This window comes from Aphanomyces invadans (assembly GCF_000520115.1).
Source record: "Aphanomyces invadans strain NJM9701 unplaced genomic scaffold supercont1.10, whole genome shotgun sequence".
Lineage (NCBI taxonomy): Eukaryota > Oomycota > Saprolegniomycetes > Saprolegniales > Verrucalvaceae > Aphanomyces > Aphanomyces invadans.
The window spans coordinates 146,884-159,329 of NW_008580155.1; the positions used below are offsets into that span (position 1 = coordinate 146,884).

At 56.6% G+C, this 12,446-nt stretch overlaps 4 protein-coding genes across 5 annotated transcripts; 3 read left to right on the top strand and 1 right to left on the bottom strand.

Annotated features, from left to right (window-relative positions):
• Positions 1-336: 336 nt before the first annotated feature.
• Positions 337-3,955, top strand: H310_05686. 2 transcript variants are annotated; one of them, XM_008870461.1, is made up of 7 exons: positions 337-1,012; positions 1,059-1,261; positions 1,306-1,532; positions 1,642-1,960; positions 2,073-2,351; positions 2,397-2,535; positions 2,581-3,955. In XM_008870461.1, exons 1-7 carry the CDS (start codon positions 406-408, stop codon positions 3,063-3,065), a joined length of 2,259 nt encoding a protein of 752 aa, XP_008868683.1. In that variant the 5' UTR covers positions 337-405; the 3' UTR covers positions 3,066-3,955. The 2 variants fall into 2 exon arrangements, with proteins under 2 accessions (XP_008868683.1, XP_008868684.1); XM_008870462.1 differs by having other exon boundaries at positions 2,397-3,955.
• A 1,675-nt stretch (positions 3,956-5,630) lies between these two features.
• On the top strand, positions 5,631-6,482 carry H310_05687 (hypothetical protein). The gene has a single exon (XM_008870463.1). It carries the CDS (start codon positions 5,682-5,684, stop codon positions 6,189-6,191), a length of 510 nt encoding a protein of 169 aa, XP_008868685.1. The 5' UTR covers positions 5,631-5,681; the 3' UTR covers positions 6,192-6,482.
• Positions 6,483-6,681: 199 nt separating this feature from the next.
• Positions 6,682-7,751, top strand: H310_05688 (hypothetical protein). Its single transcript, XM_008870464.1, has one exon. It carries the CDS (start codon positions 6,989-6,991, stop codon positions 7,451-7,453), a length of 465 nt encoding a protein of 154 aa, XP_008868686.1. The 5' UTR covers positions 6,682-6,988; the 3' UTR covers positions 7,454-7,751.
• A 2,106-nt stretch (positions 7,752-9,857) lies between these two features.
• On the bottom strand, positions 9,858-11,294 carry H310_05689 (cysteine synthase A). The gene is made up of 4 exons (XM_008870465.1): positions 10,833-11,294; positions 10,551-10,761; positions 10,276-10,473; positions 9,858-10,206 (listed from the first exon to the last, which is right to left on the bottom strand). Exons 1-4 carry the CDS (start codon positions 11,239-11,241, stop codon positions 10,002-10,004), a joined length of 1,023 nt encoding a protein of 340 aa, XP_008868687.1. The 5' UTR covers positions 11,242-11,294; the 3' UTR covers positions 9,858-10,001.
• Between the last annotated feature and the right edge of the window lie 1,152 nt (positions 11,295-12,446).

Below are 12,446 nucleotides of genomic sequence, written 5' to 3' on the forward strand. Positions count from 1 at the left end.
TAATCGATAAGATAAATACCATTAGTCCTGGTTACCCTCCAGCACAGTACATGAAAAATAGCTGGATTCAATTCCACCACAATGCAGCTTTTATCGCCTTCCGCTTGACAGGACGTTCGATATGCAGTACGAGTGGACACTTTTGCTAGTCTTGCTCACCGTCATAATTCTTTCCGCGACGTCTACCGCCGGAGTCCTCCTCAAAGCAAGGTCGTGCTGTCATGTGGGCACGGAAACAGGCGTCTCAACAACCGTCACTCTTTTGTCCAGTGACGTTTAAACTATTTTCCAGCCGGGGATACAATTGCACAGTGAAATCATAGAAATATTCGATTTGGACAATAAAATCTAAAGTTGGGCTTTTGTTGCACACCTGTGCACGTGTCGTCTGTGTGTAGGAACGCGATGGGAGACGATGCTGGCTCCGCCGCGGCGCCGGTGTGCGCGACTCCATCGACGCCGCCAACTTCGTCCACCTGGCCCGAGGTCGTCATGATGGCCTCCATCTCGATTGCGTCGCTTCTCATGCTTGTGCGAGCACTCTTCGGTGGCGACGCGTATCGCCGCGCGCTCAAGAGCAAGTCATCAAGTCGCCTTCTTGGCGGTCGCAAGACGTTTCAAAGCCTCCATCAACAGGCCATGCAGAATGTCGACGAGAGCGTGCTTGCAGACGTTCAGACTCTCGGCGATTCGGTGCTCGACGGGTACTGCACCATCAAGAAGGGAACATCGAGCTCAACGTGGAAGAAGCGGTGGGTCGTCGTCGACGCGTACGCGCGCGTGAAGTACTACTCGAATGCGGAAGGGTCTCGACGCAACATGGCACCGAAGGGCACGTTTACCGTACTCTCCGTGGACATTGCGCCATCGACGACAAACAACTCGAACCAACCGACGTTGGAAGTCCGCAACACTCTGGGCGGCACGTACTTCTTCCACTTCGATGACGACATCAAGATGCAAAAGTGGCTCGTTGTGCTCAAGAGCCGTGCGATGCAGAGTGCCATTGACGGTACAGTTCCCCCATCTCGTTGACTTGACCAACTCACCGACGGTAGGCCGCCTCGACCCCTTGCATTCGCGTGGCCGGTCGGCGCCACGGATGAAGCACGACTTGACCGTACTCATCGAGACGTTCAACGTCTTGGCGCACAAGGATACGTCCCTTCGATCGTTCTTTGCGGTCGTCAAGTTCAAAGCCGAATTGCACGATCTGTCCGTGATCCCAGTGAAGCAGATCAACCAGCGGAGTTGCGGCACGGTGCGTGTTTTCATATGCCGCAACGTTTGACTTGGTCGGGATAGACGTGCAAGACAGTGGCGTGGAACGAGTCGTTGCACTGGGCCTTTGACGACCACGAATGCGCTGCATGCGAGGAATGCCAGAGCGTCGGCCTCGTCGGGTCCTTCGGCGGCCTTCCCGACCTCCTCGTTGTCAACGTATTTGAAGTCACGATGCGTGTGAAAACGACCAAGATCGGCCGGGTCTTTGTCTCGCTCAAGGATCTGTTCGGCCCGAATGGCTTGACCAAGTACGCTTTCGCCTTCATGACGTTTGACGGCTGCGACCGGGCTGGCTTTCGTCGTGGCTTGTCGAGCCCTGTGATCTGACCGCATGTGCCGATGCTTGTGCGTGGGTAGGTCGAGTGTGGAGGCGTCGTACCCAATTCTCGCGTCGTCGACTCGTCTCCAAGACGAGAAAGAGTCCATCTTGGGCACGTTGCAGCTGAAACTCGACTACACCGCGTCGTCTTTGGTGGACGCCACCGCCGCCGCCATCACCCCCTTCTTGACGTCCGCGCCGGGAGATTTGGAATTGCTCGGCGAATTCGACCTCGACTTTCCGCTCGTGGAGCTTCTCGACACGTACTACGCGGACTCGGCGTCGACGGGCGGAGAAGGCGGCGCGCCTTCGAATCCCGTGTGGGCGCAGTACAGAAAGGAGCGCGGCGACACTGAAGTATATCCGATTCCTTTGGCTGCCATGTGCATGTGCGCGACGTGTCTTATGACCGACTGGCGCACTCGAATCTGTTGCAGGGAGTGTCGAAACTCACTTGTTCTCGTGGTAGGTCGAGGCCCATCGGTGGGAAGAGTCGATAGCGCATGGAGGGTTCGTGCGCATCGTGACGTTCCGCAGCCTGACACATGCCCCGATCGGCCCAGCGTCCACGATGACCACCAACACGTGGCACTGCACGGGCTACGACTGGGTGACCAAGGACCCGGCGCCGTCGGAAGTGACGTTCCAGACCAAGGTGCAGCTCCACGACATTCCCTACGGCGACATCTTTACCGTCGAGCACTCGATGATACTGACGAAGACCGCTTCAAACGGCATCGCTGTCAAGGTAACGGTGGCGTGGTGGTGGCGTCACAATCATGGGGCCGTGCAGGTGTTTTTGGCGATTCCGTTCTCCAGCGGGTGCATGTTCAAGAGCAAAATTCTGTCGCAAACCAAGACGGCCACGTACGAGTCGTACGTGCTGTGGTTTCGTTTGCTCAAAGAGATGCACAATCAAGGGGACGCGACTGGTGCGTCGACGTTTTGATGTTTGCGGGATTGTCTCGATGGAATAGGGTCGACGACGCCGCCGCCCGGTGCGGGACTGAATGCGGCGGCCCTCGCAAAGATGCGCACTTCCCTCGTTCGAATGAGCAGCATCGTGGACGAGGAAGTGGCGCTGGAAGAGATTTTCGAGAACCAGCGCATGCACATTTTTGGCAAGTGGGGCCCCAACTACCTCTGGCCGACGGACCGCCCTCGTTTTTCCAACCGCCAAGGCGACAAGGAGCTCAGTTTTAACAAAGTCGAGTGCCCACGGCACTGGACATGGACGTCCGAGTGGAAGGTCGACATGAAGTACACGGAATGCGACGAAGAAGGGTGGAGCTATGCGACCGACTTTCCTCGCTTCAAGTACCATTTGGCCAAAGGCAAGTCGAACGCTCGAAAGGCCGGGAGCAGCGTCCGTCGACGGCGCTGGGTGCGCACCATGTGCTTGGACCACGACGCCGCCGACTCGACAAAGCCGTCGATCGCGGCCGAGTCGCCTGTTCCGTAACGAAATACACTGACCAACACGCAGAGCACGCATCGACATTCCAAAGTTACGACGTGCGATCGAATCCTGGCGACATTTACGCTGGGCGGGTGTACACCTTGACCAGAGTCAAGGGATTCCCCCATTGATAGTACCCCCGTAGGGAAAACGGACCAAACTTGTTGCGGCCGCTGCCATCCACCACATATGATCCCGGCGCGAGCTCGGTGAACTCGAGGTGGACGCCGCGCTCGAGCACACGGTGCGGGCGGCCGTGCCCGTCGCTGATCATGACAAAGTACCCGTTGTACACGCCATTGATGGGCACGCGAAGGTCGTGGGACGACCAGTGCGGCGCAATGCACTTGTACGTAAACTTGGTCGGGGCCGACGCGGTTGTTTCGGTGAAGCCCCACGTTCCTGTCCACGTGGCTTCGTGCGCCGCTACTTGGTACATGCCTCGAAGCACGGGGTGGACGGATTCGAGTGGACGGCCATGCGGCTCGGCTGCGGCAGGACCAGACGAAGCTGCTGGAACAACGCCGACAAAGACCACATCGCTGCTGTCCGAGTCGACTTGGTCGGTCGGCTCGTCGCTGCCTCCGAATTCAACGTCGTCTTCGTCGTTTTCATCGTCGTCGCCTTCGTTTTCAGACAAGAGGAGGTCGGCAACTTGCTTGGCATATCGATGGGGGTGGTCCGGCGGGGCCACCGGGCGATCGCCTTCGCTGTCCGAGGACGAGCTGTTCGACGACGACGATGAAGACGTAGTGGCGGAAGCGTGGGACGGGGGGTTGGCATTGTAAATGTGCGGCGGTAGTTGCTTCGCCTGTAGCCGAAGGGGGGATGCGGGCGGAGGGGTATTCGTGAGGTCTACGAGAGGCAGCCTTCGGGGCGGGGGCACTTGCGGGCTGGGAGGGGGTGGTGGAGGCGCACTGTCGTCATCGGAATCGCTTGCATTCTCGTGTGGCTCCATGCTCTTGTCCGACTCGTCAAACGCTTCCGCAATCAGCAATTCTTTGCATGGAAACTGGGGACGGTCGTACAAGGACGGCAGCGGAGCGTCGGCGCCGACAGCATCTTTCTCAGTAACTTGACAAGGTTTGTCTGGCGAAGGAGCTGCATTATCGACTTCGTCACGTTGTGGCGAGGCCAGTGGGGCAGCCTGGGCTGACGCTTCGGGTTCGGTGCCGACATAGGGCATGACTTCTTTTCGAGGGCCAGGGAAGAAGGGGGCCGAGGGAGACGGACATGGCATCCCGTCGTCGTCGCGAATTGCTTCGTCGGGCTTGCCATCACCAATTTCAGAATCGGAATCACCCACATCGTTCTCGCTCAAGTACCCCTCCGACGACATTTCGTCGTCTGCTGGGCCAATGCTTGAAGCGCTTTCTTTGGCTTCGCCGGTCGGCAAGTCGATCTGGTCGCCTCCAGGGCCGGCAGCAGGGACTCTCTTGCGCTTTCGCTGATGTGGGACTCCAGTCGCTGTTTCGTCGTCACCTTTGGCCATGGTGGTTGCAACGACAGTGGGTTCAGCTTTGAAAAATGGCTTCGACACACAACTGCTGTACACGGTGGCCGGTGTCTCTTCAGTAGGATCGAGCGGTGGCGTCGCTGAGGGCAATGGACCTTCAGGCAGCAACAATAGTGCATCTGCCACTGCAGAAGAGCTCTGGCAAACCACGTTGTTTTGGGCTGGAGCGAGGGTTTGGACAATTGTTGGAGATGGAGGCTGCTGCTCAAGAAAGCGTATGCCGTCCACATTTTCAGTAATGTCGACGGTTGAATCCAACGCTTGATCGACTCGATGTTCTTCCGTCGCAACTTCTACTTTATCCTTGCACGCACGCAGCATGTCACCGTTGTCGACTGGAGCAGGCATGGCTTCCAACGATTGCGGCGATAATTCCTCGACGGCAGGTTGTGCAGTTGACAACTCTACAGACGTGAAGCACTCTTCCACTTGTGCGGCACTGCGTTCTGTGTGGATGTCCTGGTCTTCTGGCACGCTTGAGTCGCCACCTTGCGCTGCGGCTGCACACGCAACCGGCGCATCTTCGCCCAAGGCAAGGCTCAGTGTGTTTGAAATGTCGTCGTCTTCGGGCAGTCCATCCAGGACAGAACTCACCATGGCACGAGAGGAATCCACATTGGACAGCGCGGCAAGGGTCACCGCATCCACCAGGGGGGTAAAGTCATCGCCCAGTGGCAGCGGCATGTCGGCAACCAGGGCTTCGACTGCATTGCCTAAGATGCGATTTCGTTGTGCATCGTCCACAAGTGCGGGGGCTGTCGGCTGCCCTCCTTCGACTACGGGCACGTCTACTCCCTGTGGCGGGAGCAGATCTTCCAGTGAAGCAAGCGGAGGGGTTGGATTTGGAGGGATGCTGGATGATCTCGGGCTTTCGTTTGTTGGCACATTGTTGGCGCTGTCGGAATCGTCTGAATCGTGAATGAGGATGACTGCTGGCACCGTAGCGTCATGATTCAAAGTTGCCACGGAAGGTTCGTCCACAAGTTTACGTGGTCGGCCACGTCGTCGCCTTCCGCTCGGCGTGTGTTTTGATCGAGTGGACGAATGCGCTCGCGACGGCGCCGTGGCCTTTGTGGGAGCCATAACCACACGACTGTCGCTGGATGAGCTCGTTCCCTGCCGCGACAGCGTCGTGGAATCGGTGCCGAGTTGGACAGTTGAGGTCACAGGGATGTCGTCGTCATCGTCGTCGTGGATTACGATTTCCACCGGAGGTCCTCGAGCCTCAAGGGGGGCCGTCAAGTCGATGGCATTATCTTGGGCCAAAGGACCGCGCGGTGCCGGAGATGACTTGGACTTCTTCCGCCTGCTGGGCTTCACCTTGTCGACATGATTGCCCAACGTCCCATCTGCAGATGAATTCTTTGCCTTCCCATTCGAGTCGTTTGTGGACACAGCTGACGCCACGACCTCGGTGCTGGTCGATTGAGCCTTTTCCTTCACCGCAGCATCGCTCCATGCCAGGTTATGGTGCTGTTCTGGTCGGATCTCGATGTTGTCATGTGGTTGCTGCCGTGTCCTCTTGGCTTCACCGTCGTTGTCGCGGCCATTCGATTCGATTGGAACCGCTCTTTGCAAGGCTCTGTCCCTCCCATCCTCTGACATGCCCGTGATGGCTGCTGCGTGTTGTCGCTTTCGCTTGAAACGGCGCTTCTGGCCCTTTTCGTTGAGTGGGGTCGTTGATTGCTTCCGTGGACTCGAAGAGTCCAAAATCCAAACGGGGTTCGTGCCTCGTGGCGGCCGCGAGACGGTCGACGGAGCAGACGCCAGTTCTTTCCTGACCTGCCGTGTTGGGGTGGACTCGTTCTGCGTGGAAGTCACGGCCTCATGCAGCTTCTGCCCGTGCACGACTACTTCCGTGACATCTATCGCAGCTGCACCTTCGAATGGCGTGCGAAGCGCGACGGTCTGCGGATGGTCATGGGATTCAGGCGGCGCTGGCAAGTCTTGAATGCCAGCGAACGTGGCGCCCGACAACTCTTGCAATTCCGCCATGACTGTAGGGACGGTATTCGAGAGAGTGGAGTCTCCACAGGTGGCAGGCTCGTCCAACGCAGTGGGCATTGCGGAGGCTTCCGCTGGCACGACATTCACAGCTGCCGCACCGGTGGTCAAATGTACACGTGGCTCGACCTGTGTCTGCGATGGCTCCGTGCCTTCACTTGAGCCTTTTGACGGAGATGGGTAGGCCATTGGAATTACGGCCACTGGCGCAGTAGAACTCGAAGCATCGTCCTCGGTGCGGGGAACCTCGATAGAGTCCTCGGAGTGTCGAAACTCCCGCGACACCGAAGATGCCATCAGCACGACCCCGTTGCTTTGCGAGTCGGTACTAGTCGACGAGGCTTGTACAGACAACTCGTTGTTGATGGATCCCGCTGGAACGTCTGCATGAACGGCGTCCGAATTGATGACCGACGTCAATGCAGCAGGAACCGCTGTACTCTCGATGGGACTTGTCGGCGCCGCGTGGTTACTAGCGTCGGATGGAGGCAATGTCACAGCACCTTTGTTTCCATCGTCCTCCATGGCAACATCTTCCATGGAAGAGGTTTGCAACGGCGAAGGAGATGCCACTGGTCGGGTCACTGGAGTGGCGCACGACTCTTCGTGCATCATGAGGTTGGAGGACGTCGCAAGTTTTGGTATTGGTTTGCTGGGACTCGTGGGGGCAACGGGCGAACTTTCTGGTATCGGGGTACGTAGCGCAGAGAGTGATTCGAGAGAGGAAAGCCCTACTTTAGGCATTGCAGCTGCTGTGACTGCTTGTACGGGGTCTTGCAATGTAGATGGGACGATCGCGGCAGTTGTCGTTGTCCGGGACAAGTCATGGACACTGACCGGCTCTGCCAATGGAGTTGACAATGCCAGATGAGACTGGGATGTTGTTTCTTCATCGCCAACCTTTTGCTTCTTGTGCGGGGATTCGACTTGCTGAGGAACGACGTCCTCAGGGGCCAGTGGGGAGGACAAGGTAGTCGAAGATGACGCCGTTGGCGACAGATTCCAAGCAATTTCCGTGGAGGTGCCTACTGCATTGGGTGGCCAGTGCTCGACGAGTACAGCACTCCCCACCGAGGTAACACCGGTCTGTGGAATCGGCTCCTCGCACGGTTCATGGTCCATCCGGCGCTGTGTTGAAGTGAGCCTGCGCAGTGTTTGATGGAAGGCAATAGTGTGCCAAGGTCGCTCGCAGTTCTGACGATTATCTATCATTTGATTGGATAAAATTCAAGTTTTCTCGATGAATGTTCATCCATTGGTCGAAATTCCCTCATCCAAATTTCTCCCATCATAGTCGATGAAGTTGGGCCGGGACAATGCGGCCGACAGTACTGACTTTCAGGGGCTTCAGATCCCATGCATTACCCTCGCACACAGCGTGACCAGTGCGCCAAGGCGAGTGTCCTTTAAATGGAAAGCGCAATGAGGATCACCGAACCAATGCCGACTCTTATGGCACGAAGTTGCACACCAAACACCACGACTTTGTGGTGGCAAGCTCTTGCGACCAGGCCGGCCTGAGGTCGCTCTGTGATATCAGCGCAAAGCCATTCAGAGCAAGTCCATCACAACTCTGTCTGCGCGGACAGGACCATGCAGTGGTGTAAGGAATACTTGGTTTGAACTGCACTTCTGCTTTCCATGGCCACGAGGTAGCTCCACGTCCGTCCCGTTGAGTTGATGGTCAGATTCGCAAGCCATTTCAATGGAATAGAGGCTCGGTGAGCTCGCCAAGGGGTGAAGGGTGCCACTACTGACACCGAAACAACCACTGGGTGCTCGGTCGTGACCTTCGCCCTGAAGTAGGGGGTGTCGGCCGTGTGGGAATTTGCTGTCCCCATAACGCACGCCGTTGAGTTCCATCGCGACTGTATTGTCGACGGTGTACCGTGGCCGTGGCGGCGCTTTCACGTACGAGACAATGCCCTTGGGCCGCCAGCGTCAGCATTGTGGTAGTCGCATATTCGATCGTACAGAGCACGTGCAGTTGTACAAACGGGTGCCCGATTCACAGTAGCGACGTGATTAACCCGACGAAACGACGTCATGATAGCCTTCTCCACGTGGCCGTGCGGGATGACGACGGCGCAGACAGCACACGCCAAGGACGACCACGTCACGTCCTAGAGCAGCCAACTCAACATGGACCCGATAGATGTCGCGTGGAATGCTGTGACGGCGCAGCAACAGCCAAGTGGTCCCTCGTGCTGCTAAACCGCGTCTCCATCTTCTCGACGCCGCATGTTGTCATAAAGTCCAGGGCTGCCGCCCATGCAGTTGCCGACAAATCATCCCGACCCCTTCAACCCTTCGATGCGGAATGTGTCACGGCAACTTCGAGTGTCGGAAAAGTCACTTTGAACTTGCCTGTTCATGGCAAGCTCGTGCGTGACACAGTCAAAGAGCGCGCCGAAGAACGACCACGAATCGGTGGGGGGATCGTTCGTCCTCCTGGCCGACGGGGACATTAGTGTCGTCAAAGTTGATTGGGTCGAATTGAAAAAACACAGAGAGATGGTGCATCCCACGATGACTTGTCTAGCTGTGACTTCGAAGCAGATCACGGTGGGCGAGGCCAACACGTCTTGCCGTCCCTCTTTCATCAACGGCAGTGCAGACGTTGTCGCGTACAAGGGTTCCAGGCACTCGCACTTGGCAGCCTCGCTGGCGCACAACGTACAAACACCGATAGGAAAGAGGCTACGGATGGAAGCACGACGCGGGCTGAAAAGCGGAAAAGAACGCGATGGACAGACTTGGCGAACGGGACTTGGCACGATGCAGCGTAGGTGAGAAACGATGGCGGAAATAATAGGCCGGAATATAGACGCATCGGACAACCACCATCGAACGATTTCGAGCAATCTATGGCTCAAGTCGGGGGATTGAAAAATTAGTTGTACGTCGAATCCTACACGTCGTCGAAAGGAACCGCACTACCCATTAGAATGCACTCGGTTCCTCCACACCACTCAACCTCGGGAATCAAAACCAAGGACCGTCATGAAAACCTGAAAGGCATGATCGGATTGTGTTTGTGACCGCCATGTGGGTTGTGATGACTCGACCAAGGGGAATGTATAGATGAACGTGAATGCCTAGTGTGGCATGCTCCTGCACGCACGCTGGAGCAACTGCATCGGCCATCGGCGCTGAAGCATCCACACCCTTGTGTGGGCTTTGTGGCAGGATTCGCCGTGCGCAGACCACCAAGAGCCCGTGCACCTCCTTGGACCGTGGCGCCGTTTTGTGACAAGATCTCAATCCCACCAATCACAGGACATGCCATTCGTAACCCGAGCATTCGATTGGTCCAAATTTCGCATTCATTCAGACGGTTTGGTGCATGGCAACCTCGAAACCCCTCGATGCCACCCCTACACGCCTGCGCTCTCTCACATTATCACGAAGTCGATCGATTATTCAATGGACGTCGTTGGCATGTGCGTGGCACTCTCTCGCTCTTCGTCGAACAACGCAGAACTCAAGTATCGCTCGCCAAAGCTCGGCAAGACGGCCACAATCAGCTTGCCGGCGTTTTCGGGCTTCTTCGCCAGTCGCAGCGCAGCCACGACTGCAGCGCCCGAAGACGGACCGCACAAAACACCTTCTTCGCGAGCCAATCTACGCCATAAAGCATGGATCAAAAACGACTCGAGGATGTGGACGAGCACCACTAGAGTCTGTTCATACCGTTTGGCCATGCGCATGGATTCGGGGCCGTTCACTGTCACAATTTCGTCGATCAAACTGCGGTCAAGAATCTCCGGGACGAAGCCGGCGCCAATGCCCTGGATCTTGTGTGGCGCAGGGTTGCCGCCGCTCAAGACGGGGCTTTCTTCCGGCTCGACAGCTACGATGCGGACGTCCGGCTTCTTGGGCTTCAAGTACCTACCATTCCGTCAGCAATGATTTCCCAAGATGGCGTAGACGGGAAGAGTCCAAGACAAAAATCTGACAGCACCTACCGCGCCGTGCCAGTGATGGTGCCGCCGGTGCCGACGCCAGCGACGAAAATGTCGACGTTCCCATCGGTGTCTTTCCAAATCTCAGGCCCTGTCGTTTCAAAATGAATACGCGGGTTTGCAGCGTTCTTGAACTGCTGCAACAAGATGGCGTTGGGCGTATTGGCAACAATTTCGTCTGCTTTCAGGCAGGCGCCAGTCATGCCTCGCGAACCTATCGAATTCGCAAGAGTTCTTTGAGTAGGTGGAAGAATGGATGAAGGGGTGTGACAAATGGGAGTATACCTGGGGTCAATACCAGGTCGCACCCAAACGCCTTGAGAATGATGCGGCGCTCCATTGACATGGAGTCGGGCATGACAATTTGCAATTTGTATCCCTTGGCGGCCGCAGCAAAGGCAAGGCCGATGCCCGTGTTGCCGCTCGTGGGTTCCACGATAAGCGAGTCCTTGGTGAGGATGCCGGCTTTTTCAGCATCTTCGATCATGCTGATACCAATGCGATCCTTCACACTCCCGCACGGTTCCATGAATTCGCACTTGACCGCGATTTTCGCATGCGCCCCCTTTGCGACGTTGTTCAGGTACAACAACGGGGTTTTCCCAATAAGCTCCGTGATGTTGTTGGCAATCTTGGCGTTCGCACAAGCGGTGCGGCTAATGGAGCGGACGGACGTAAGGCGAGTGAGCATCATCGCGGCGGCAGGGTGTGCTGTGCGCAGCGCAAATCGAATGATGACTCGAACTTGCAGAAGACCTGTATAAAACAAATGTTTTAAAACACGTGCCCATATTCAATCCACCTCTTTCGCTCGACTGTTCGTCGAACTGGACAGCATGCAGTCCACACACGCCGCTAGTGCCGCGCGTCGGCCACGGCCGGCATGGGCATCCAAGGCAAGCCACGCGACGGTGACATGGGACAGTCTCCACCCACTTCTGCGCAGACCGCCCAGAGCGTCGGTACAGCGGGGCGTGCCGAGAAATCCGGATAAACCTCTTGAATTATCCGGTAGGACGCATGGACATGACACGCCAATGGGAACACATGGAGGCATCGTGTCAGGTTTGGCTCTGAGCACCGATGGTGAGCTCGTGCCGACGATTACTAAAGAGTTCGAGGAGGGTTGCGCCGTTGAGCCTTCCTCTGTCGTGTCACATAATGGCTGGACGATGCTCTCGATGGCTGCCATTGAGTTGTGAACCCAACAAGAGCGAGCTGTCGGTGGATTTGTTGGCCGATGCAGCGAGTGTCAAGGTCACGGTGGGTGTTTGGTGTAATTCCATGGCCCATTCAAAGGCTCGACGTCGATTCAAGGGCTGATGCAATCCCTTTGGAAGCGCGCTTGAGGCGAGAGAAACTGTACGTAGTCGACATGGCTGTACCGATCACAGGCATGCAAAAAAGCACGTCGTTAGAATGCACGTACCGTCGTTGCTGGCTGCCATCACTGCATGACACCCCCAGACTAGTTGGCAATAATTGCTGTGAAAAGATCCATATCTTGAATGGAAGGCCATCGTGATGTGGTCACATGGCCCCGGCCGCCAAGCGAGACACAAGGCGTTTCCATTCGCGCTCACGTTGCAATTCTATCAAGTCACGGGCATCGAAGTTGTGAGCGACGCCATTATCCAGGTGTTAGCCCACCAAATGAATTCAGTCGAGACCAGTGTGACGTGGGCAGGATCCCTCGTGAAGTCCACGCCGTTGGCATTCACATCGGGGGTCTTTTGCGACAACTGTAGCCGAAGCATGGAGTACGTCCCGTTGGAATTCCTGCTTCCCGACATCGACACCTCATGCTGCTTCACCATTACTGTAAAGGCTCTGATACAATTGCTTGGTATGCCCAGGCTACGACCTGCGTTTATGTGGATTGTGCTTTGGGAAGACCTG

Excerpts from the sequence above, each read along its gene's own strand:
- H310_05686 (XM_008870461.1), top strand. The coding sequence starts at position 406 with ATGGGAGACGATGCTGGCTCCGCCGCGGCGCCGGTGTGCGCGACTCCA. Across the intron at positions 1,013-1,058 it reads GATGCAGAGTGCCATTGACG|GCCGCCTCGACCCCTTGCAT; the intron begins GTACAGTTCCCC and ends CACCGACGGTAG. Across the intron at positions 1,262-1,305 it reads ACCAGCGGAGTTGCGGCACG|ACGTGCAAGACAGTGGCGTG; the intron begins GTGCGTGTTTTC and ends TGGTCGGGATAG.
- H310_05687 (XM_008870463.1), top strand. The coding sequence starts at position 5,682 with ATGAGCTCGTTCCCTGCCGCGACAGCGTCGTGGAATCGGTGCCGAGTT.
- H310_05688 (XM_008870464.1), top strand. The coding sequence starts at position 6,989 with ATGACCGACGTCAATGCAGCAGGAACCGCTGTACTCTCGATGGGACTT.
- H310_05689 (XM_008870465.1), bottom strand. The coding sequence starts at position 11,241 with ATGATGCTCACTCGCCTTACGTCCGTCCGCTCCATTAGCCGCACCGCT. Across the intron at positions 10,762-10,832 it reads CGACCTGGTATTGACCCCAG|GTTCGCGAGGCATGACTGGC; the intron begins GTATACTCCCAT and ends CGAATTCGATAG. Across the intron at positions 10,474-10,550 it reads ACCATCACTGGCACGGCGCG|GTACTTGAAGCCCAAGAAGC; the intron begins GTAGGTGCTGTC and ends ACGGAATGGTAG.